This window comes from Podarcis filfolensis, assembly GCF_964270895.1.
Source record: "Podarcis filfolensis genome assembly, chromosome: 8".
NCBI lineage: Eukaryota > Metazoa > Chordata > Lepidosauria > Squamata > Lacertidae > Podarcis > Podarcis filfolensis.
Genome location: NC_139611.1, coordinates 18,873,541 through 18,899,694, shown reverse-complemented (window position 1 = coordinate 18,899,694; position 26,154 = coordinate 18,873,541). Strand labels below are relative to the sequence as shown.

At 46.1% G+C, this 26,154-nt stretch overlaps 1 protein-coding gene across 1 annotated transcript; it reads left to right on the top strand.

Annotated features, from left to right (window-relative positions):
* Window positions 1–165: 165 nt before the first annotated feature.
* On the top strand, window positions 166–26,154 carry SDF4 (stromal cell derived factor 4). Its single transcript, XM_083628890.1, has 7 exons — window positions 166–332; window positions 6,196–6,561; window positions 8,872–9,008; window positions 10,855–10,968; window positions 15,616–15,774; window positions 20,756–20,931; window positions 23,438–26,154. Exons 2-7 carry the CDS (start codon window positions 6,251–6,253, stop codon window positions 23,612–23,614), a joined length of 1,074 nt encoding a protein of 357 aa, XP_083485016.1. The 5' UTR covers window positions 166–332; window positions 6,196–6,250; the 3' UTR covers window positions 23,615–26,154.

The window sequence follows — 26,154 nt, the reverse complement described above, 5'->3', positions numbered from 1 at the left end:
AGGTAGAGTTGAATAGGCGCTATTTTATTTCAGATTTTATGGCAGCGAGGCGAAAAGAGACAGAACAGCCGCTCCCCGCCCCGACTAATTAGTCTTTATACAACTGGAGAGGGAGGTCCTCGCGTTGAATTCGGGCAGCCTCGGGAGGTCCGGAAGAGGCGGGCTCAACTCTCGTCGGAGCGGCGAATGGCGTTTCCTGTTTCCGGCCAGCCTCCCTCCCTCTGGCAGGCGCGCGGCGTGTGTCTGTCTGTCTGTGAGTGGCAGGCGGAGAGGAAGCCCCAGAGCAGCGAGGCGGGGCTGGGCATGAGGAGCCTCGGTGGCCTGCGGGACAGGTATGGAGCCGGCATGGCAGCAGGGCAGAAGGTCACGGCAGCCTCTGAGCATACGCAGAGCGCAGGAGGAACGAAGTGGGGCGGGGAAGACAGAGAGGGAATGAGGGGCTTTGCCGGCTCTTTTAATGGATACCCTTGAACGAACTTTCCGTTTTATTTGTTTCTCCTGCCTGCTTTTAAAAACTGATTTATTGTTATTATTATTATTTATTTGGATTGTCAGCTGCATTTCAATTCAAGGGCGTTTGAAAACAATCCCAGCGGGATCGGTTATTGCGCCTCCTTAATTGCCGGTTTTAATACCTGCTTTGGGAGTCATTTTTTTTTTTTTTTGTATCTGTGTGCAAACAAATTGCGGAGGAATAAACAGCTGTAAATAACGTAAGCGGGTGCCACGTAATGCCCGTTTCGCGTTTATAAGAGAAGTTGGTCGGTTTGCGTGGCAGCGCTTGCACTTTGGAACTCCCTGTCTATGGAGATCAAGGAGGCGCCTTGGCAGGGCTGCCTTTGGAAAAGTTCTTGCTTATGCAGGCCTACCCAGGTGCTTAGAAAGTTAATGTGAAATTTTAAGTTATTATAATTATTATTTGTTTAGTTGCTTTATGTTGCCCAGGGAAACTCAATGCGACATACAACCAAACAGACAGATAACAACCTCCCCCCTTCCCAACAGATGCATTAAAACCAAGGGGAGGGGTGAATACATACCGGTAATTTTAATCTGTTTTAAAATTTTAACTTTTGTATGTTTTAAAGTAGGCTTGTGAATTTTTCTCGGCTTTATCTTTCTGTAAACCACTTTGAGGAGTTTTTTTTACAGTCAAGCAGCGTGTAAACGTTATGAAATAAATATCCACTGTTAGTGCTGCTACTCAGGGTAGACCCATTGAAGTCAGTGGGCACTGGTAACTTAGCTTCATTTATCTCAGTGGGTCTGCTTTTGAGTTGGGCCTAAGTTGAATACAACCCATAGGGGTATTATTATTATTATTATTATTATTATTATTATTATTATTTTATTATGTTTTAAAATTTGATTCTTTGTGCATGAGTAGACTTGTCTCTTCCCTCGTTTTACTGTTCGGTTGTTGGGGTATTTTTAGGTTGTTTCTCAGAGCATGTGCAGAATTTATAGCATAGAGGGGGGAAAGGCATTTGAAGGTTAAAAAAAAACCTTTTATAAAAGCAACAACTGTTCCTGTTGGAACATTTGGACAGAGCACTTCTTTACTGAGCAGAACAGAAGTATAGTTCCCTTTTCCTTTTATAATAAACATATTGCAAAGTGACTTTCCTATTTGGCATGCAAAAAATGTTAGAAGTGTTTTAACTTGTGGGCAATGAAAGAAGCTTTGTCGGAAACAAGTGACCCAAAAATCTGAATGGAAATGGCTAGCCAAACAGTAACCTCTTATTTGGACACAATTTTAAGCCATACCATGGCTTGTTACCAAGCAGGAGTGAGGGAGAAGTGAGGTGCCCGCTACTTTATCAGAGTGCAGTAATATGCTGTGCATTCACGTTAAACCATAGATCGTTTTAAACTGTGGTTTACTATGCTGTGGCAACTGGGTCACTGAGATTTTCAGCCTGTGTCTTGACTGTAGTGCGTCAGACTGTTCGGGGGGGGGGGGTCAGGAGGAATAATGCATAAGATGGGACTTCTCTAGTTTAGTCTTTTTCTTAATGTGCTGGAAAAGAAGTAAGTGAAGCCTTTTAATAGACCCTGAAGCAGACGACACACTCTTAAAAGAGCTTGGGATCTAGGACTGAACTTCGGTGAATAGGGTATTCTCCTTACAAAGCAGAAGGACCACAACAGGGGGGGGGGGAGTTAAAGCCTGCTCTGGTGCCATTAATTATTAGCACCTGCCTGATGAAATTTGCCTTTTAAATGCACCTTGAATGCAAAGGGTATCCAATGAGTCACTAAAGAACATGTAGTTTGAACCTTGTCTCTTATGTAGACCAGTTGCACAAGTTTTGAGTCTATTGGAATCTGTTGAGGGTGAAACATTAGAAGTTAATGTGGCAAATTCTTCTGAGGAGCAGTGAGCTAGTGACACCTCTGAATATCGCTCAGATTTATATTTCCAATCAAAAAAATTAGCAAAAGTGTGTGTGAATTGTGCATGAATTCTGTGTCATGGTGTGGGTGGGTGGGATGGTACACTGAGTAAAAGTAGACTGAGTAAAAGTTCCAGCTTTCCTACCTTTGCGGTTCTGACTTGCTCCAGGAGCAGGGTTTGAAATTAGCAGGGCGCCAGGCGCATTTTGTGCCTAAAAAAATCTTCATTTGCGAGCACCGCAAAAAGTCTGGGTGCCATTTTTTGCACCTGGCTGACACTCAAGGATTACTGAAATGTATGTGCTTTGAAGCCTCAAAGTATATGTTAAGGAATTTAACAATAAAGAGTAGAGTATTTTGAAAACTGAAATATAATATACCAATATTTTATTGCAAACACCAAATTAGACATGTATTAACAATTTCTGCTAAAAATGTGATATTAACAATGTCACTTTTGTGAACAGCATATCAGTTCATGCTTAACAAAATAATAAATACGCTTCCAGGTGTCATAAGAAAGCTGCAGGATAGTGTGCACCCCGGAAATGATCTCTTTCAGCTTCTGCCTTCTCGAAGAAGGTACAGGGTTATAAAGACTAGGACTAGCCGCCTGAGAAACAGTTTCTACCCAAATGCGATTTTGGTTTTAAACGCAGTGTAAGGTAGTCTCTATGGGAGTATATTGTATTTAATTATGGGGTATCAGAGTTTTTAGGGGACTAACCAGGCTGGGATAGTAGGCTTGTTGGTTTTTGAATGTCTGATGTAGATTTTTTTCAACTTCATTGTTCTGTATGGGACAATGACAATAAAGATTATCGTATCGTATCGTAAATAAAAAGTGTTGCCAACCCCCCCAAATGGCGACTAGACATTCTGTTTTGGTGCCCACAACTCAGATCCCAGAAGTCATTTGGCTCCTAGCTTTTCTATCCCAGTTTCTAACACTTTCCAGGAGAGCATTTTAGCTGCAAAGTGGTGTGAAATATTTGTGATTCTTTTTACAAACTGTGTTTACAGGATTAGAGCTTTAGGCGTTACAGAGTTTGTCATGGTGGGATTATTGGCAAAAATCCTTTATGCTTCTAACCATCTAACCCACAACAACCCAATGAGGTAGCTTAGACTGAGAGGCAGTGACTGATCCAGGCTGAATAGGGGTTTGAACCCTGATCTCCCAGGTCCCAGTCCAGCACTCTAACCACTATGCCACACGGACTGTCTGGGGGGCCAGATCTTTATTCCCCACCCCGCCCAAAAAATGGGCCGATTTTGACAGGTGGTTGGCGTCACCTACTTGCCAGTCAGCTGATCTTTTTTTTTTTTCTTTTTTTTCTTTTTTTTTACTAATCTTTTTATTGATATTTTGGAAACGACATCAAACAATACAAAAAAGAAAAAAGACTGAAAAGAAAAAAAAAGCAAACAAACAAACAAACAACAACAGCAAACAACGCCTATAAACATAAAACAGACAAACCAACATAACATCACTCAATTGACTTCCTTCCATCTCGGTTTAGGCAAAATAAACTCATCACTTATCTGCAGATTGTATTATATCAGCTCTTTACATCGCAGGTTTTAGATTCCGCCCACTGTGATTTTGGTAATACCTAGATTGATTTCAATGTAACTTAGAAATTTATTCCAGTCGTTCGTAAACTTAACGATTTTTTGATGCCTAATTTTTTGTGACATTCTAGCTAATTCTATATACTCATATAATTTCATTTGCCATTCTCTAATGGTAGGGATATTGGAAGTTTTCCAGTTTTGCGCTAACAAAATCCTGGCGGCCACCATTGCATATTGAAAGAATGTTTGGTCTTCATTTTTGATCTCCTCTCCGATCATACCTAAAAGGAACGCTTCAGGTTTTTTGGGGAAGGTGTATTTCAGTATTCTTTTTAATTCATCGTAAATTTGTCCCCAAAATCTTTTCACTTCGTCACAGGTCCACCACATGTGAAAGAAATTACCCTCTTTAGTTTTACATTTCCAGCATGTGCTGTCTCCGGTCTTATACATCTTCCCCAGTTTTGCCGGGGTGATGTACCAACGATACATCATTTTCTCCATGTTTTCTCGGAGAGCAGCACATGCTGTGAACTTCATACCTTTCTTCCAAAGTTTTACCCATCTGTCAAACTCCAGATTATATCCAAGGTCTCTGGCCCATTTGACCATGACTCCTTTCACCTCTTCATCTTTAGTATCCCAGTCTAACAGTTGGTTATACATTTTGGATAAAAGTTTAGTATTACTTTCTAAGATTTCCACCTGGTACCTGGACTTTTTTTCACTCATTCCTATTTTTTTATGATCGTACCATAACGCATTAATTTGGTGAAATTGTATCCATCCAGTTAATTTATCCTTTAGCTCTTCGTACGGTCTAATTTTCCACCCTTTTTCTGATTTAACTAGGAGATCTTCGTATGTCCATCTTTCACATTCCAGATTTAACTTTTTTATTGTTAAGATATCAATTGGTGAAAGCCACCAAGGGGTGTCTCTTTCAATCAGCTTTTTGTTCCTGTTCCAAACTTCTAATAACGAGCCTCTAATGATATGATTAGAGAAGCCTCTATGGATCTTTCCTTTATCATGCCACAAATAAGCATGCCAGCCGAATCTAATGTCAAATCCCTCTAGATCCAACAAATCCGTGTTTTTTAAAATGGCCCATTCTTTTATCCAACAAAAACAAGCGGCCTCATAATAAAGTTTTAAGTTCGGAACTGCAAAACCCCCTCTTTCTCTTAGATCCGTGAGGAGTTTGAATTTAATTCTTGCCCTTTTCCCTTGCCATATAAATTTAGCTAAAGTTCTTTGCCAATTCTTAAAACATGCCGTACCTCTAATTACCGGGATATTCTGGAATAAAAACAGTAGTCTCGGAAGAATGCTCATCTTAATCGCGGCCATCCTTCCTGTCCAGGACAATTTTAACCTATTCCAAGTATCTAAGTCTTTCTTAATTTCTCTCCAGACCTTAGTGCCAGTCAGCTGATCAATGCTGAGAGCAAGCTCCTCTGAAGGTGTGCTGCTGTCTGCGGCAGTCAGCTGATGACCACCAACAGGCCACTTCCACAGTCCCATCTGCAGGTGTGGTGTGCTACTGCAAAGTGTGGTTTCGGCTGCCAACCCGAGACAGCGTTAATGGTGGTGTGGAGGAGGAAGACAACTTTGCAAGGTTGTCAAAGGTTACATGTCGTACTGGAAAGAAGGGCACCTGGCTTCTGAAATCCAATGGCTTTGGGTCACAAATGGAAGAGTGCTCTTGCGCTTGTCTCCTGTTTGCAGACTTCCCATCACCATTGGCCTCTGTGGGAACCTAGGAAGCTGCCTTATACTGAGTTAGATCATTGGGTGTTTCCAGCTCTGACTGGCAGTGGCCCTCCAGAGTTTCACCCCAGAGTCTATTGAAGATGCAGAGGGGTTCAACCAGCAATCTTCTGCTTGCAAACCAGACGCTCTGCCACTCAGCTATAGTCTTTTCAACAGGCATCTGATTGGTTGTTGTGCTAGGTGGACCGTTGGCCTGATCCAGCAGGGTTCCTGAATTCTTAGCAGGACGTTCGGTATGATCCAGCAGGACCGATCTTATGTTCTTAATCATTAGATGCTATGAAAATATTGCCCAAGGTTAAGGCAGTGGTCCACGTTTAGCACTAACTATCCAGAGTGAAATGTTGTGTCTAATGGGGAATTACTAGCTCAGCCTCTGAGCTCATAAAAGACGCCTGGAAACAGCAGATCATGTTCACCTGTTGGTTTTCCTCCCAGGGTATTCCATCGCCGTACCAGTATTACAAGCTGCTGACGCTCAAGGGGAGGAGCGATGGTTTCGAAACGGGCCTTCATCTGCAGCCTGGGCTCCATCTACCTGTCCCTCCTCTTTGTTTTCCTCCTCATGGACGTCTATGCGCGGCCTGCCAACAACTCTGCCTTGAAAGAGAAGGCGGCAGCCGAGAACAACGATGAGAACGAGATCTTGCCCCCGGACCACTTGAATGGGGTCAAGATGGAGATGGACGGGCATCTCAACAAGGAGTTCCACCAGGAGGTCTTCCTTGGGAAGGAGATGGAGGAGTTTGACGAAGATTCAGAACCACGCAGGAACAGGAGGAAGCTCATGGTTATTTTCTCAAAGTGAGTGTTGCTCCAAATTGAATTGAGGCAGATGCACAGAGGAACTTGGGTCCGTCTAGCATAGACGTCATCAGCTCAGTGCATTCCAGATGTTTTGCAGCACTACGAAATGTTGGCTGGTAGGGCTGTTCAGAGTTGTAGCTTCTGCAGTGCAGGAGGTTTGAGAAAGCTAGTCTAACTCACTGCCTGCACCAGCTGGCAGCAGCTCTCATGTCTCAGGTGGAGGTCTTACCTGGCTGTACCTGGAGATGCCAGGCCTTGGACCTGGTGTCCAATAGGGGGTTAAGCCATTTCCCTGATGTGATTCTTTCCACTGCAGGGATCCTAGAAGCTTCAGGGTGCAATTTAGATTGGGCAAGTGGTGTATGTTAACATCGACCAATGTCACCTTTTAATTTGGAGCTGATATAATTGCTTCAGGTAACTGAAAAAGCGGGCAGTTCAGCCACCACTGTTTACTTGTATACCGCCTTTCCATAGCAAACCATGCCCGAGGCAGGTTACAACACCAGAGGATTTACAAAATTACAAAAACGTAGCAAAGCCTAAGAAATCATGAACAATGAATGAAAACATCTCAATAAGTATACACCAAAGTTGAACAATCTCCACATAATTTATAATAAGGTCCAGCAATAAAGATTCAAAAACTCGATACCAAATAACAGCAAACATTAAGCATCCCCAAAATTAAATCTTCACCCCAGCAAAAACTGCCAACCAATAGCCCATCCTCATAGTCTCCAGGTCTTGCAGAACTCTCAGCCCTACAATAGTCTTTGCCCTCAGCCAGTGTTTCTGAATGAGGGGATCAGCTGTGTGTGTGCAGATGTCATTTTGTCCAGCCCCTACACAGCCACCTTTGCTTGAGAATAATTTATCACGTGTGTCTGATGCTGTTGGGTCAGTAACCACTTCCCAGACATCCTGTCTGCAAATTAAAAGGTTTATTGTTAAGTGCATCGCAGATAAGCAGCCGGCAATAATGAATTCAAAAGCTGATTAGAGCTCTTGCCGGCCGATTAGTGACTGTATGTCATTCCGGAGCCCCCTATCCCTCCTCCCTTCTCATCTCAGAAAGGGCAGGTCACAAGCAGTTTGGCTGCCTTTGCCTTGACCTTGCAAATGATCTTGTGCAAAGGGCAAGCACTTTTTATTCTCCGGTATCCCATTGGGAGCAGAGAGAGGAAATTTGACCAGGCAGATCTCAGGAAGCAAATGATTTTTTTAAAGAGAGAGAGGAAGAGGTAAATCTCAGCAATTGGGGTGAAGAGTGGCAGGGATCTTTCCTGAGTGAACACAGTATATAAAACATAAAATTTCCAACACAATGCATGATTTTTATTTTATTTTTTTAAACTCAGTATAAATGGTTACTGACTTTGGCTTTCTGATTTCTTTTGATTCATGCACTGGTCAGTAATTTATGTGGGTCTGCTCTGCACAGTAGTAGAATTGAACCCTTTGGTTTTAAAAAATATTTGTATGTATATATATATATATATATATATAAAGTCAAAACATTTTAAAAATCCATTCTCAAGGTGTTCAGGAGGAAGCCTTTTCCATCACTACATGGAAATCCCAGGGATTTAATCTGGCACCAGTGACCTTAGATGTTCCCCACATGTGCTCCAGTCTTTGATCTCCAAGGGTGACTAGATCCAAATGCAACACAGGTTTCTTTGCGGCCAAGTAGAGGCTTGAACCGCAGTTATTCTGGCATCGGAACTATTTGCCTTTCTTCCATTCCACATGGATTAATTGACTGCATTTCTTTCTCACCTTTTTTCACCCAAGGGGTGTACATGGTTTCTCTCCCCGGCTCCCATTTTCTCTTCACAGCAGCCTTGTGAGGTAGGTTAGTCTGAGAGACTGTGACTGGCCCAAGGTCACCCAGCGACTTTCATGGCTAGACGGAGATTCTCTCTCTCTCTCTCTCTCACACACACACACACACACACACACACACACACACATGTCTCCCAGGTTCTAGTCCAACATGCCCTTCACCTCTGGAGCCCTAACTTGACTCCTTTTCTATCTCTCGGAGCCAGTGTGGTGTAGTGGTTAAGAGTGATAGACTCGTAATCTGGTGAACCAGGTTCGTGTCTCCGCTCCTCCACATGCAGCTGCTGGGTGACCTTGGGCCAGTCACACTTCTCTGAAGTCTCTCAGCCCGACTCACCTCACAGAGTGTTTGTTGTGAGGGAGGAAGGGAAAGGAGAATGTTAGCCGCTTTGAGACTCCTTCGGGTAGTGATAAAGCGGGATATCAAATCCAAACTCTTCTTCCTCTTACCTGCCACAGAGTCGACATCAACAAGGACAAAAAGATCAGTGCAAAGGAGATGCAGCGCTGGATCATGGAGAAGACAGAAGAGCACTTCCAGGAGGCCGTGGAAGAGAACAAAATGCACTTCCGGGCCGTGGACCCTGATGGCGATGGTAGGAGACGGATGGATGGGGCAGCCTCGGTCACAAAAGGAGTTGTCATGGCGTGTGTCAGCGCAGCACAGGCAACCTGGTGCCCTCTAGGTTTGTGGGGTTCCAGCTCTCATCAGCCCCAGCTACCATGGCCAATGGGCAAGGGTGATGGGAGCTGCTGTCCAATGCACCTGGAGAGCAACAGGCTGCCAACCCCTAGTTTACCAGCTGCCAGGCAGCTGCATGGTGTGCATGTAGTGCAAGAAGCATCCATGCAGCCCACCAACCATGCAGTTGTCTGTCAGGGGCTTCCTGGGCCAGGTGGGGAATCTTTTCCTGCTGGGGAAACAACCTGTTGATGAGCTGGGAAGGACCAGTGCCAAAAGTGGGCTTGCCACCTCCTTCTCTCTGGCTTAGTGTCCTGCACAGATGAGGCGTGGGGACGTTTCTCTTACATGTGCCAAGATTTGCCGAGGCACAGTTCGGAAAACCTTTTTTTCTTTCTTGACCTTACTCCGAACTGCAGTGCAGGCGAGAGCCTGGGGTAAGGGCTGGTGGAGAGTCAAGGCCACTTGCTCCTAGTAGACCAGCAAGTGGATTTTGTGGGCACCTTTGGGGGCCAAAATACCCAGCTGTTGGGTTGCCTTAGGCCTGGTGGCTCACATTGATGCAAGCGCACTCTCGTTTCTGTTAAGCGGAGGGACCAAAGTGTTGGTGTTGACCTTTAAAGCCCTAAACGGCCTTGGCCCAGTATATCTGAAGGAGCGTCTCCACCCCCATTGTTCAGCCCGGACACTGAGGTCCAGCTCCGAGGGCCTTCTGGCAGTTCAATCACTGCAAGAAGCTAAGCTACAGGGAACCAGGCAGAGGGCCTTCTCGGTAGTGGCACCCGCCCTGTGGAACGCCCTCTCATCAGATGTCAAGGAAATAAACAACTACCTGACTTTTAGAAGACACCTGAAGACAGCCCTGTTTAGGGAACCTTTTAATGCTTGATTCATTATGGTATTTTAATATTTTGTTCAGGGAAGTTTTTAATGTGTGACATTTTAATGTATTTTTATTCTTTGTTGGAAGCTGCCCAGAGTGCCTGGGGAAACCCAACCGGATGGGCCGGGTACAAATAATAAATTACTATTACAGTGGTACCTCGGGTTACATACACTTCAGGTTACAGACTCTGCTAACCCAGAAATATTACCTCGGTTTAAGAACTTGGCTTCAGGATGAGAACAGAAATAGTGCTTCTGCGGCGCAGCCACAGCAGGAGGCCCCATTAGCTAAAGTGGTGCTTCAGGTTAAGAACAGTTTCAGGTTAAGAATGGACCTCCTGAACGAGTTAAGTACTTAGCCCGAGGTTCCACTGTACTATTACCATAGCTTAGTGGCAGGGGACCTGCTTGGCATGCAGAATGTGGCATCACCAGTTCAAATAAAGAGGTGGCAGGAGAGGTCCTTCCCCAGTGTCCTGCAAGTAGGACTTAGCACAAGAGCCCTCTCCCCTCCTGCAGCTTCCAGCAACTGGTATTCAGAAGCATGACTGCCTTTGACTATGAAAGTAGAACACAGCCAATGGCAGCCTTATCCTCCATGAATTTGTCCTCTTTCAAAGCCTTCCACATTGATGGCCATCAGTACCTCTTCTGGGAGCAAGTTCTGTAGTTTAATGGTGTTCTGTGTGACGTCCTTTTTTTTTGTTTGCCCTGAATCTTCCGACATTTAGCTTCAGTAGATGTCCCCAAGTTCTCGTGTTTGGAGAGGGGGGAAATCCTATATCCACTTCCTTCATGCCATGCATTAAAAAGAAAAACATTCTTTGTCTGCTTGGATATTCTTCATTTGAATTGGTTCCTTTTTTCCCCCCTAGGTCACGTGTCCTGGGATGAGTACAAAATCAAGTTCTTGGCAAGCAAGGGGATGAACGAGAAGGAGGTGGCTGAAAAAATCAAAAACAACGAGGAGCTCAAAATAGACGAGGAAAGTAAGTGGTGCTGGTCTCTGTCTCTGCCCACCTCCCCCAAAGACCACATGAAAACTGTCGTGTTCTGCCTTCAGTTCCTGCAGTGGGTTGAAAGGCTAGCTTGGGCACTGAGTTTCAAAGTAGACAAGATCTCTGCAGATTTTACTGGTTAATAGCTAGGCTGCTCGTTTTAGAGCAGCTGCACCTAAAATAAAATAAAAATCGAGTAAACTGATCCTGCTCTTCCTTCAGAAAGCTCAGAAGAGGGTACATCATCATCCTGCCCCCCCCCAAAAAAACTAAACACCTTATGCTTGCAACAGTCCTGTGACTGTGAGATGATAGTTCAGTGAAAGTTTCCCCAAAATATAGTCAAGGAAGCTTCCTGCGACTTGTGGTGTCTGAATTGGGGAGGGACCACAACTCAGTGATAGAGCATCAGCTTTGCCTGCAGAAAGTCGCACGGTTCGATCCTTCGCATCTCCAGGTGGGGTTGGGATTGTCCCCTGCCTGAAATCCCGGAGAGCCACTGCCAGTCAGTATTAATACTGAGCAGTATGGAACAGTAGAACAACAACAACAACAACAACAATTTATTATTTATACCCCACCCATCTGGCTGGGTTTCCCCAGCCACTCTGGGCAGCTTCCAACAGAATATTAAAATGCAATTGTCTGTTAAACATTAAAAGCTGCCCTAAACAGGGCTGCCTTCAGATGTCTTCTAAATGTCAGGTAGCTGTTTATCTCTTTGACATCTGGTGGGAGGGCGTTCCACAGGGCGGGTGCCACTACCGAGAAGGCCCTCTGCCTGGTTCCCTGTAACTGGGCTTCTCACAGCGAGGGAACCGCCAGAAGGCCCTCGGCGCTGGACCTCAGTGTCTGGGCAGAACGATGGGGGTGGAGATGCTCCTTCAGGTATACTGGACCGTCTGCACTATACATTTGAAGCTGTATCATGCCGCTTTAAGCAGCCATGGCTTCCCCCAAAGAATCCTGGGAACTGTAGTTTAAGGGTGCTGAGAATTGTTAGGAGATCCCTTATTCCCCTTTCAGAGTTTCAATTGCTGGGCAGAAATATTGATCATTAAGCCGCTCTGGAAATTGTGGCTCTGTGAGGGTCTTCTGAGAACTCTCAGCAACCCTAACAGACTACAGTTCCCAGGATTCTTTGGGGGAAGCTAACACAGGGGAAGGAAAGGAGCTCCGCACTTAACCGTTCTCAGCGGTGTTCATCCACCCCATGGGCTTCTGAGAGTTCAGCAAGCATTCCCCCCCCCCCCCCACTTTGCAACTGTAAGAGCTAAGATCATGCATCTTTTTAGAAAAGATTCTCCGGAAGCTGAATTATCGGCCCAGTATCTCATTTGCCTGCAGAGGAGGCAAGGGGTTGAGAATGGGCTAACGCCACTCACTCACTCGCTCGTTCACTCACTCACTCACTCCATTGGCAGGAAGGAGACTATTTCAGAGGGGCTACCCAAGTGGGCTGCACAAGAACTCTCTGTCAAGCTCAAAGGGAGAAAAGGAACCGGGGGGGGGGGTTTACCTTTGGATGAGGAAGCGGGAAGCTAGATCACTCGAGCAGGATGGCCTGGGTTCTCCCCGCAGATGCCTGCATTTTCTTCTGCAAGAGCAGGGACTCTGAGCACCCAAACAGCGGGGTTTGGGGATTTCATTCTGTGCTACTGCAGGATTACAGCACACACAGAGCAGTTGTATCTTTGTGGCAGAGGACACACTTTTCATACAAAGGTTGCCCAGTTCAGTCCCCAGGTAGGGCTGGGAGACACCTTCCCTGTCTGAAACTCCAGAGAGCCCCTATCAGATAGTGTATTCTGAGCTAAAGGAACCAGCACTGTAGTCTGGCTTGGGTTCAGACCAAGGTCATGTTCAATCCAGAAGTGTGTGATAAAGCATTTTCTGGTAATCATTCTGTGTCCTTTTGACACAGTCTGATAGACACGGTCTGTGTCTATCATGTCCCAGCCTCCTTTCGTTCCCTTTTCCCAAACCAAAACGTCCCAGATGTTTTAACCCTGCTGCTTTTTCTTTTAATTTGATTGTTTTAATTGCCTACCTTTTTTAAAGCACCTCTACTCTTTCCGTGATACCCTTTCTAAGACGGAACAGTCAGAACTGTACTCTATAAAGCCACAGAACTCTGAATGCGCCCTGCCCTTAGCAGCTGTTTCAGGATTTCTAACACTTTTACAGTGGTACTTCGGGTTACATATGCTTCAGGTTACATACGCTTCAGGTTACAGACTCCACTAATCCAAAAATAGTACCTCGGGTGAAGAACTTTGCTTCAGGATGAGAACAGAAATTGTGCTCCAGCAGCGCGGCAGCAGCAGGAGGCTCCATTAGCTAAAGTGGTGCTTCAGGTTAAGAACAGTTTCAGGTTAAGAACGGACCTCCGGAACGAATTAAGTACTTAACCCAAGGTACCACTGTATTATGGAATGGCATCCCTATGTCCACTGCCAATTCTACCAGGGCTCTGAAACTTATTCATTCATTAGATTTATTCCACCGCACTTTCTCATAAGATCTCAGGGTGGTTCACTGAACACATTGACCACATGAACTGCTAAACTAGAGACATGTCCTTTCACAAAGTTCACTTCCAGCGGCATTATTGACCAAAGCAGTATTTCTTTGGAGGAGCGTATCGCTAGAACTGGAACAGGCACGGTTGAATTTGAAAACAGGCACACGCGTACGCAAGTATCTTGTGCCATCCAATCTCAAGCGAGGCTGTCGGCGTTTGTTGCATGCAAGCCTTTAATCTCATCCGCATGCATTACGCACACGCTGCCTTAATCAACTGTGTCTTGAGCAGTGCGCCATATGGAGCAGGGAAGCCCATCTGCTGCCACTCCAGCATGAAAGGAAGCCGGCTGCCTCATTTCCAGACTCTTCCCTCTTCCATATTGCTCCCCTTAGGGGTTTGCCGTTGCTCATTTTGCCAGAGCCGCTCGGATGCAAGAAGCTTGCTGGAGGTGTAAGACACTCCTTAAAAGACGGAGCTTAAAAGTCAGTCTTGCCCAGAGCTGATCCGCACCACAGATTTGCAGCACACCAGCTCCCCCAAAGAATCCTGGATACTATAGGTAAATTAACAGTGGGGCTGTGAATTGCAGCTCTCTTGGATGGGAAGCTACAGTTCCCCAGGTTTCTTAGGGTGGAGTCATGTGCTTTAAATGGTGTGGATCTGTCCTTCGATGCATAGGCCCCCTTCAAACATGGACCAGGGAGTGTGGCTTCCAGGCCTCCTCACCCAGCCCAAAGGCATCTTTGGGGAGACCTGGAGCTCTTTGGCATGCTGCGTAGCTTTCCGCTGTTATCTCGTCCCCACTTCTGGAGAGGAGAAAGGAGAAGAACACCTTTATTTATAAGTTATAATGCATATGAACCCTCTTTAATCAAACCCAGGCCTGCAAAGAAATTAGCCATCGTAGTAAAGTAGTTATCTCCCGCTTGGACTACTGCAATGCGCAATGGGAGGTGACCCGGAAACTGCAATTAATCCAGAATGTGGCAGCTAGACTGGTAACAGGGGGTGGCCGCCGGGACCATATAACACCGGTCCTGAGAGATATGCATTGGCTCCCAGTACGTTTCTGAGCACAATTAAAAGTGTTGGTGCTGACCTTTAAAGCCCTAAACGGCCTATGTCCAGTATACCTGAAGGAGCGTCTCGCATCTCCACCCCTATCGTTCAGCCCGGACACTGAACTCCAGCGCCGAGGGCCTTCTGGCGGTTCCCTCATTGCGAGAAGTGAGTTTACAGGGAACCAGACAGAAGGCCTTCTCGGTAGTGGCGCCCACCCTGTGGAACACCCTCCCTTCAGATGTGAAGGAAATAAGCAACTATTCTATCTTTAAAAGACATCTGAAGGCAGCCCTGTTTAGGGAAGTTTTTAATATTTAATACTGTATTGTTTTTAACACTCGATTGGGAGCCGCCCAGAGTGGCTGGGGAAACTCAGCCAGATGGGCGGGGTATAAATAATAAATTATTACTATTATTATTAATTAAAGCAATCCACTGCACTAATAAAAAAGGAAATTCACAGCCATGGCTTCCCCCAAGGAATTATGGGAAGTATGGTTAATTAAGGGTGCTGAGAGTTACGAAATCCCTGTCCCCTTCACAAGCCTACAGTTCCCAGTGTTTCCTGCTAAAAGTGGTTGGCTGTTAAATCATTCAGGGGATTGCAGCTCTGGGAGGGGAATAGGGGTCTCTTAACAACTCTCTGCTGTGGTGGTCAGGTGCTGTTGCGGACCTCTCTCTGGGGCTTCTGGTTGGACACTTTGAGAGAAATATGCTGGACAATACGGGCCATTGGTCTGACCCAGCAGACACTTACTTTGTTCTTAGGCCAGGGATGAAGCCTGGGACCTTTTGCACGCAAAGGAGGTGTCTTGCCACTGAGGTAATGGCTACTTCTAGTATTATAGGGCATATATCAGGGTTGGGGAAATTCCAGTCTGCAGGCTACATTGGGTCAGTCTTGATCTTGTTGATTTTTTTTTAACCATTCTATTTCGCAAGAAGAAAAGCTTTGCAATACGTGTTCAAAACTTGCAGATCAAATTTAAAGAGGATGTGATTTTTAAAACGGAAATAAATAAATCTGTTTGTCTGTCCCCGATCTGTAGCACAGGAAGTCCTTGACAACTTGAAAGACCGCTGGTATCAAGCCGACAATCCGCCCACGGACCTTTTGCTGAATGAGGAAGAATTCCTGTCCTTCCTTCACCCAGAGCACAGCAGGGGGATGTTGAAGTTTATGGTGAAGGAAATCGTCCGGGATCTGGGTACGTTTCCAAGCCGTCACGGGCAGAATCTCATGAAAACTTGACCTCATCCCAGCTACTAATGTTGCTGGAGTGCCTCCTGGAGAGATGTCCGATGGGGATAAGATCCCAGAGGATGCCGAATGGTTACCCCTGTTGGCTGCTGGTATTGGGCAGAGGGAGACTTGGGACACAAGAGAGGAGTGTGGGTTGTGTCCTGTGAAAGGTAGCATTGGGCACAGTGTTGCGGACGGGCCATAGCTCACTGGAAGAGCATCTGCCTTCCATGCAGGAGGTCCGGGTTCAGTCTGCAACATCTCCAACTAGGGCTGGGAATTAAAAGCCCGAAGAGCCATGCTGCCAGTCTGTGTAAACAATAATCAGCTAGGTGGGCCAATTTGTTGTTGTTGTTGTTTAGTCGTTTAGTCGTGTCCGACTCTTCGTGACCCCATGGACCAGAGCACGCCAGGCACTTCTGTCTTCCACTGCCTCCCGCAGTTTGGTCAGACTCATGTTTGTAGCTTCGAAGACACTATCCAACCATCTCGTCCTCTGTCGTCCCCTTCTTCTTGTGCCCTCCATCTTTCCCAACATTAGGGTCTTTTCCAGGGAGTCTTCTCTTCTCATGAGGTGGCCAAAGTATTGGAGCCTCAGCTTCACGATCTGTCCTTCCAGTGAGTACTCAGGGCTGATTTCCTTAAGAATGGATAGGTTTGATCTTCTTGCAGTCCATGGGACTCTCAAGAGTCTCCTCCAGCACCATAATTCAAAAGCATCAATTCTTCGACGATCAGCCTTCTTTATGGTCCAGCTCTCACTTCCATACATCACTACTGGGAAAACCATAGCTTTTACTATACGGACCTTTGTTGGCAAAGTGATGTCTCTACTTTTTAAGATGCTGTCTAGGTTGGTCATTGCTTTCCTCCCAAGAAGCAGGCGTCTCTTAATTTCGTGGCTGCTGTCACCATCTGCAGTGATCATGGAGCCCAAGAAAGTAAAATCTCTCACTGCCTCCATTTCTTCTCCTTCTATTTGCCAGGAGGTGATGGGACCAGTGGCCATGATCTTTGTTTTTTTGATGTTGAGCTTCAGACCATATTTTGCGCTCTCCTCTTTTACCCTCAATAAAAGGTTCTTTAATTCCTCCTCACTTTCTGCCATCAAGGTTGTGTCATCTGCATATCTGAGGTTGTTGATATTTCTTCCAGCAATCTTAATTCCGGCTAGGGATTCATCCAGCCCAGCCTTTCGCATGATGAATTCTGCATATAAGTTAAATAACCAGGGAGACAATATACAGCCTTGTCGTACTCCTTTCCCAATTTTGAACCAATCAGTTGTTCCATATCCAGTTCTAACTGTAGCTTCTTGTCCCACATAGAGATTTCTCAGGAGACAGATGAGGTGATCAGGCACTCCCATTTCTTTAAGAACTTGCCATAGTTTGCTGTGGTCGACACAGTCAAAGGCTTTTGCATAGTCAATGAAGCAGAAGTAGATGTCTTTCTGGAACTCTCTGGCTTTCTCCATAATCCAGCGCATGTTTGCAATTTGGTGGGCCAATAGTCTTTCTTAATTCCAAGGCAGTTGGCTATGTTCCCAGGAAGGGAATAATAATAATAATAATAATAATAATAATAATAATAATAATAATAATTTATACCCCACCCTCCCCAGCCAAGACCGGGCTCAGGGCGGCTAACAACCAATAATAAAAACAAGTTGATTAAAATACAATTTAAAAAACAAGATTAAAATACAACATTAAAACATTAGGATGCAGCCTCATCACAGGAGGAGAAAGGAAAAAGAAAGAGGGGGAGGGAATCAAACTGATTCTAAGCCAAAGGCCAGGTGGAACAACTCTGTCTTACAGGCCCTGCGGAAAGAAATCAGATCCCGCAGGGCCCTGGTCTCATGAGACAGAGCATTCCACCAGGCCGGAGCCAGAGTTGAAAAGGCCCTGGCTCTGGTTGAGGCTAATTGACTTCCTTAGGGCCCGGGACCTCTAGGGTGTTGCTATTTATGGACCTTAAGGTCCTCTGTGGGGCATACCAGGAGAGGCGGTCCCGTAGGTACGAGGGTCCTAGGCCGTGAAGGCCTTTAAAGGTCAAAACCAGTACCTTAAATCTGACCCTGAACTCCACCGGGAGCCAGTGCAGCTTGAAAATCACTGGATGAATATGCTCCCATGGCAGAGACCCCGTGAGGAGCCTCGCTGCAGCATTCTGCACCTGCTGGAGTTTCTGGGACAGCTTCAAGGGCAGCCCCCGCAAGAGAAGGGAGTTGGTCCTTCATCCCCATATCATCCTGACCCAGCCAGAGCATACCATCCCAACCCAGCCAGAGGGCCTCTGTCTTTGAAGGATTTAGTTTCAATCGGCTCCCACGAAACCATCCAGAGCCCATAGTTCAGGGGCAGAGCATCTGCTTCTCATGTAGTCAATCCCCTGCAGCTCAGTTGGTTAGAGCATGGTGCTGATAATGCCAAGGTTGCAGGTTCGATCTCCATATGGGATGGCTGCATATTCCTGCATTGCAGAGGGGTGAACTAAATGATCCTCAAGGTCCCTTCCAACTCTACAATTCCGTGATCAACAGGAATGTCTCCTACCTGAAATCCTGGAGGGCGGCTGCCAGTCGCTGCAAGCCAGAGCTGAGGAACCTTTGGCTCTCCGGATGTTCCTGAACTCCCATTGGTCCCAGCCATTGGCCAGGGTTGATGGAAGTTGTTCAGCAACCTGTGGAGGGCCACAGGTTCCCCATCCATGCCATAGGCAGTACAGTGGTACCTCCGGTTAAGTACTTAATTCGTTCCAGAGGTCCGTTCTTAACCTGAAGCACCGCTTTAGCTAATGGGGCCTTCTGCTGCCGCCGCACCGCCGGAGCACGATTTCTGTTCTCATCCTGAAGCAAAGTTCTTAACCTGAGGTACTATTTCTGCGTTAGCGGAGTCTGTAACCTGAAGCGTATGCAACCCAAGGTACCACTTTCCTGAGACCAGTGGTTTCACTTGGTGTATGGCAGATTCCTACCTTCCAGTTTCCAGCTTTTGGAGACAGCTTCCATACCTGTTGAAGTCGAAAGGGCACCTTTTGGGGATATTTTCATGGGGTGAGGGAGCAGACAAGTTTTTTAAATTGGTCAGAGGCAAGGGGGGTTACAGCCTCCATGGCAGAGCCATGGTGTGGCCTCTTTTGGTCTTCTTTGTTCCCACAATGCATCTGGGGCTGTGCCATGGCTTTCGGAATGAGGGATTGCGGGAGAATACGGTGGCCAGGCTGGCTGCCATGCTGCTTCAGTGCCTGCCCCGAAGGGCAAGGTAGTGCTTTCCCATTGCAAAATCCAAGCGGGCAGGCAAGTGTATCTCGGTTCAGCGCCAGCCGCGTCATAACCTGCGCCTGAAGACAGCAGCCAAGCGGAGCACGGGCAGCCGCAGGGGGAACATGGCTCTGTCTGCTGCCTGCCCCTTGGCAACTGCCGCCTGAGGTAGGGCCAGGCCCATTGAAGCAGCTGGGGATATAAAAGAGGTGGTGTTGTGGAGAGCAGTTTAAAAACGTTTCTCCCTCTTCTGGCCAGCTGCCACACCTCTGAAACTCTTAAAAATTTCACCTCCTTTCCAGAGATAATAGAAATTTCACCTCCTACATTTCTCATGTAAAATGGTTAGAATTCCAAGTAGGGATTCATTAATTGTTGTTGTAGCACCCTCCTTGGCCAGAAGGTGGCACCCTAGTCCACCTCTTGGCTCCAGATCCCACTGGCTCACTTGCATTACCTTGTCCTTGTCTTCTATGGAAAAAGTTGCTACCCCCCCCTCAAGAATACTAGAGAGGGGGGGATAAATTATACTTGGAGGGGACCCTCTGAAATTAATGAACCTAAGTTAGTCATGTCTGTTAAGATAACCCTACTCTGAGTAGGACTAGAATTGGATAAAACTTAATAATAATAATAATAATAATAATAATAATAATGGCAGCATAGCAAATATAACAAAGAAATTCTCAGCTTGCATTAATAAAAAAAGTAATCCAGCCAGCCTGATATGAATGCTTATATTAATATAAGCAGTTTTGTGGGTTGTATCAAACTAAGCTCTACACAAAGTAGACCCCCTGGAATTAGTGGACCTAAGTTAGTTGTGTTCATTAACTTCAGTGAGTCTGTTCGTAGTAGAATTAACACTGGGTACAGCCCTATATGTCCAAACAGAGGTGGATGATTATAGGATATGCATTCGAACCTAGTTGTTGCATTTTTATCTTTTCCTTTTATCCATGGAGCTTTGGCCAGCATTCATAATTCTCCTTCTGTACCTTGCTATGAAATTGCAACAAATCTTAAATTTAAGCCAAGGGTTGCTGGCCTCCAGATGTTGTTGAACTGCAGCTCCCATCATCCTTATCTAAATTAGCCTGTTTCCGGGGATGATGGGAAATGCAGTCCAGAAACCACTGGAGGGTCACAGGGTCCCCCCAGCGCTGGTTTGAAGGTAAGAGGGAACAATTTAATGCAGATTCATTCTGAGGAAAGCGGGTTTGAACTCTGGTCTCCCCAGCCCAAGTTCCAGCTCGCTATCCATTGGCAGAAAGTATACTGGGCCTCTGGGCCAGTATACCCAGTATCACCCAGTACTGGGCCAGTATTGCCCAGCTGATAGGCAGAAGTGGTGATGCTTCCTTTGCAAATATTCTTAAAGGTTCCTGTCCCAACCCAGTTAACAACCTGCTGGAAGCAATGAGCTACCTACACATCATACATTTAAAGCTCCCTGCTAAAAGAATAAAATTAAGCTTCTTGGGAACTGTAGCCACAGAGCTAAAATCACCACCACACTAAACAAAGCACAGTTCCTAGGATTCTTTGAGGGAAGCCATCCACTTTGAACATGTGGTAGTAGGTACCTAGTCCGGAATGGTGGGACGTTGGTGTCAACTCGCATGCTGCATTCTGCATGTCCCGTTATTTTTACTGTCAAACGCTGTAACCTTTGCAGATCAGGACGGCGATAAGAAGCTGACCCTTTCCGAGTTTATCTCCTTGCCCGTCGGCACTGTGGAGAACCAGCAGGCTCAGGACATCGATGACGACTGGGTGAAAGACAGGAAGAAAGAGTTTGAGGAAGTCATTGATGCCGACCACGACGGCATCGTCACTATGGAAGAGCTGGAGGTGAGTGTGTCCTGGGAATCGGCTGTAGCTGCATACGCTCAAATTGCGAACTTTTTCACGTATCTTGGTTGAAATCCCATGTGAGAGGCACACGCACTGTTACATTTCCCCCGCTTCCCCCATTGCCCTGATCCTTTAAAAAAAAAAAAAAAGAAATACAGATTTTTACTTTAAAAATTATTTAAAAATATTGTGCAGTATATATTTCCAGGAACACTAAACAATATATTCTATATATACACAACGTTACGCACTTCTGAGTTTTTATACTGTGAACTGCCTTGTGATGCTTAGAAGAAGGGTAGTACAGTGGTACCTCGGGTTAAGTACTTAATTCGTTCCAGAGGTCCATTCTTAACCTGAAACTGTTCTTAACCTGAAGCACCACTTTAGCTAACTGTATAGATAAATATATTTCATTAAATTTCCACAAATTTCAATACATAATAATATTTTTTTCGTCCTCCCATTCCATTTCCCGTGGTGTTTTTTTTTAATTCTATCTCATTGCTGTACCCTGTGACTTCCCCCTTTTATATCATAACCATAATACAATCATCTCTCATTATTTCTGTTGCTCGTAGTTCAAATCCTGCTCACGAATTCATCACGTTACGACATTTCCCTAAATAGTCCAAAAAAAAGGGGGGCCTACAATCTTCCTTTTAAAAAGAGGCTACCGTTCTTCCATAAATGAAGGGCGGTATATAAATTATAATACAGGAAACTGAACTGTATTGTTATCTCAAATTAGCACCCAACATTTATTTATTTTTTAAAGGCGAAGTCAAGTTATTAGAATTATGAAGCTGCCTCTAACAGTTACCAGGTTCACAGTGTCAAGTGATGTTCTGACCTTTAATCAAGCTTATTGATTTCTGGAAAAGCTGCTTCCCACCCCCCTTGAAAACAAGCAGGCGCACCCCCCTGCAGGTCGTGCACCCTGCTCCACAAAGAATTCAGATGCCAAAGGGAGATAAAGAGCTCTACCTATAACTTGCTACTGTCTCGCATTTGAGCTGTATCGCAGCAGGTGATCAGCGCCGGCGTGGGCCCCCTTCGCTTCCTGAGACGTTGCTTAGGAACGAGATTTGCTTGGTGCTCTTTCTGACGTCACTTTAACCCTTTCTCAGTTCCACCTTGGAAAAAGTGAAATTAGCGCGCTGTGTGTCACGGAGACCGTTAGACCTTTTTCGGCTATGTTCTGAAACAAAGTTTTGGGTATCTGAACCCTGGGCGAATCTGCACATTTGTGCCCTTCCATAACAAAGCTCTTTGTGTTTCGGAGAAGGGAGACTCACAGCAGGAAGTTTGGGGACTTTTCTGAAATAAATACTTTCTGATAATGTGACCGTGAATCTGATAAAATGTTTTCCTGCAGACGAGGCCACTGAGGCTGTGGCTTAGGGTTTCTTGTATATCTCGCCGTACATTTCATTTTTGGGGTTTAGTATTCTGAAGAAAAGAAAATCTTCCGTACGCACAGATTTTTTACTTATAATCAAGTTTCTCTCCTCTTCTCAAGCTCCACACCAAAGACAGCCAAGTTCTGCAAGTATACCGCATCAGAAGCAGAATTAACTCAGTCCAGATTTTCAGATTAGTGGTACCTCGGGTTAAGTACTTAATTTGTTCCGGAGGTCCGTTCTTAACATGAAACTGTTCTTAACCTGAAGCACCACTTTAGCTAATGGAGCCTTCTGCTGCTGCCGTGCCACTGGCGCATGATTTCTGTTCTCATCCTGAAGCAAAGTTCTTAACCTGAGGTACTATTTCTGGGTTAGCGGAGTCTGTAACCTGAAGCGTATGTAACCCGAGGTACCACTGTATCAGGTTGTGTCCAGCGTTGGTCCTACTCAGAGTAAAACCATGAGTTCTAGAAACACACCTCAGATCGAGATGTGGTTACTACTGGCCTGTCCTGGTACAGCAAATGCAAGGCTTGATTTTCTTAAATCATGTGGGGAAACTGCCTTATACAAAGTCAAAGCACTAGACCAGCCAGAACAAACCTCTGTTTTGGCAGCAGCAGCAGCAGCAGCAGCTCTTTCAGAGAGGCCTTTCCCATCGCTCAACAGCTGATCCTTCTTACCGGACATGCCAGGGTATTTCAACCTGGCATGTCCGGGTATTTCTGTGTGCTAGTCAGGTCCTCTGCCAGGTACGATAACTTCCGCTGATCCCCTTTGTCCAGAAAACTCAAGGTGCAAGCTTTCTCCCATCCTGCCCCGGACCAGTTTTTGCTGATGCAGCTGCAAAGTGGCCCTCCCCCTCTGGCTTGGTTTTGACGCAGCCATTTTACCAGTCCATCGTCGGAGGCAGTGGCGCTTTTGAACACCAGTTTCTGGAAACTACAGAGGGGGAGAGTGGTTTTGTACTTGGGTCCTGCTTTTGATGGCTTCCCACAGGGTGGCTGCTGTGAGAACAGGATCCTGGACTAGACGGGCTGTTGGCCAGATCCAGCAGCCTGCTCTTATGCCCTTTGCTTTCTCTCTCCCTTCCCCAGGAATACATGGACCCCATGAACGAATACAACGCCTTGAACGAAGCGAAGCAGATGATTGCTGTGGCCGACGAGAACCAGAACCACCACTTGGAGCAAGAGGAGATCTTGAAATACAGCGAGTATTTCACCGGCAGCAAGCTCATGGACTACGCACGAAATGTCCACGAGGAATTCTGAGGAATTGACCCGAGAGGGGCTCTCTCTCACACACTCTCTCTTTCGCTCTCTGTCTCGATGCACCTTCTTGCTTTCCCCCAAAAAACAAAGGTTACCTTTTGCTGCTATATCTGTGTTCTGTGTGTATACAGTGCGGTGTTCTAGACTTACTTTTTTGTTTTTGAACGAAAGCCGTCCACAAATGAACAAGAGCCACAGCTCGCTTGCCTTCAAGAGGAAAGTGCTCTCTGATTTCTACAGAGAAGGATCTGCACCAGTTCTTGCCTGTGCTGTCGATCGGCAACTTCTTTTAATTTCCCTCCTTCAGGACACTCGGTTGTACCCTGCAAATGCCCAGTTGTTCTTGCTCTACGGTTTGGACTTTGAGAAGGCACTTTTAGTATTTGAGGACCATTATCTTTGCCTGGGGGGAAGGGGTCGGGGGACGAGGAACTCACGGGCTGCATTGGTTTGGTTTTGCATTGGTTTGAAGTTTTGGCAATTGCAGCGGTTTCCCACACCCAGTACATCCTTTCAAACCAGCATTGGGTTCCCTTTGCAAGCAGCCGGATGGTGGGCCAGTTCTGGGTTAGAATGCAGCCTTTCCCCCAGCAAAATTAGCAGAGTCAGCTTTGCAGTGGACCGTGTCCTTCCGCTTGCCCAGGCAGGAGCCCACATGACAAGCTGGTCCAGCACGGTCTCCTCTCCTTCCTTTACTCTCCGTTTTCCTCCTGGCTCAACACACGCCAAAACTCAAGCGATCCTAAACCACAGTGCAGCAGGCTTCAAGGAACGACAATATCTTGCATAGATTCAGTGCCTTGAGGCAAGACACTCCAGTGGCTGCTTCTGCTGGAGTTAATATCACACAAGTCTCACGATCAAGTCCCACTCGCATGCCAGCTGAGGCGTTCTTTCCTAGGCAGCAAATGTCTCAACAGAGGCATCTCTTCAGGGACCTAGGCACACAGGCGCAACTACAGACACCACTCTTCAGGGCTGAGCTGCTCACATGCCAGCATCTCTCACTGCGCGGCCTGTGGAAGAGGCAACACTCAGCGTTTATTGGCTGGAGTTTGGCGGCAGCTCCCCTTGCTATCGAGCACTCACCCCACCCCCCAGCAGATAGACCTCAAGAATGTTCTCTTGCTCACGGACAAAAGCACCATGAAAGTGCATTTTAACCATCTGGGCCGATCACAGCCCAAGTCACTGTGCAGAGGACACCCTCCAATGGGCAGAAGTCCCATCTCGAGTTGTATAGCATGACAGATCCAGGGGGAGGACAACCCGGTAGCAAGTTCCCTAAGCAGGCAGGCACCAGGTAATGCCAGGGGCATGGGCTGTTTTTCTAGATTGGGGTCTAGGGGTGTGTTTGAACAGCATCTGCTTCTCGGTTAAATAGAGAGAGGTGGGTGCACTTGTCTCTTAATAAAAATGATTTGTTTGAGAAAAGAAAATGTGCAAGCGCAGGTTGTCAAGGAGAGATCTGTGAGCGCTCTCTTATATTTCAGCAGTGCCTGGGAGTTAATACACTGCAAGCGACAAACGTGCCCCTCATGTTTGTTCAAAGATAGAATAAGGGTGGGTCGGCCTCTCTGGCATTATCCCAAAATGGGCAACAGGATATGGTTAAGCTCTAAACCGCAGCATTCATTAGGTACATCCTACCTTGCCATAGGACCTAAAAGGGGTATCACATATTTGTAGAGTTGGAAGGGACCCTCTAGTCCAACCCCCTACAATGCAGGAAGATGCAGCTGCCCATACAAGGATCGAACCTGCAACCTTAGTGTTATCAGCGCCGCGCTCTAACCAACTGAGCGATCCAGGGTAGCTTCAGAGGCATCAGTTTGTTCCGTACTCCTGCGCATGCCCTGTTTACCTGCGCTTGAAGGGTGCACTTGTTTCTATAGGCTATGCAAACCCAAGTTGCCTGGCCCGTGGTCTCAAATCGGTGCTTGCCACAGAGAGTTTGCTTTATGCCGAGTATTGGTGCATGCTTGGGAGCCGTTCAGAATGCAGTGGTGCAAGAAAAGTGGGTGGAATGCAGCTAGGCTGAGGAAGAGGTCTCATGAAGATCTCTTGCTAGCAAAGTGGAGCAGCCCAGTGAATCCAGAACTGCGAGAAGTGAGAGTTGTAACCAAGAGACTTCCTGGTGTGTGTTGGATCTGACACAAGGGTAATCTTAAGGAGAGGGAGGAAAGGCATCAAATCATAAAAAGTCACAGGTAGTGAATTGGAGGGAGATTACAGGTGAGTCTCTGGCCGGTCAAAGCTTAGTCAGATGATGGAGATGTTCCTCAGGAATACATAAATTCAAATAACCCAGTTACTGGTAGAAGACTATTTCTACAGGAAGACTGAATGATTCCCTTCTTCAGGTTCAGAAGTTGCTTCCCTGATGTGGGTTACGTTCATGATTATTTCAATTTTCATTTAAATGGGTTTATTCCGCTCCTGTCCTTTATACAGAAACACCAACACAACCCTGTTCTTTTAAGAATTGCAGCTTAAGGTGTCTGATGTTACCCTCCTTAATAGAATGTAAATACATGTAA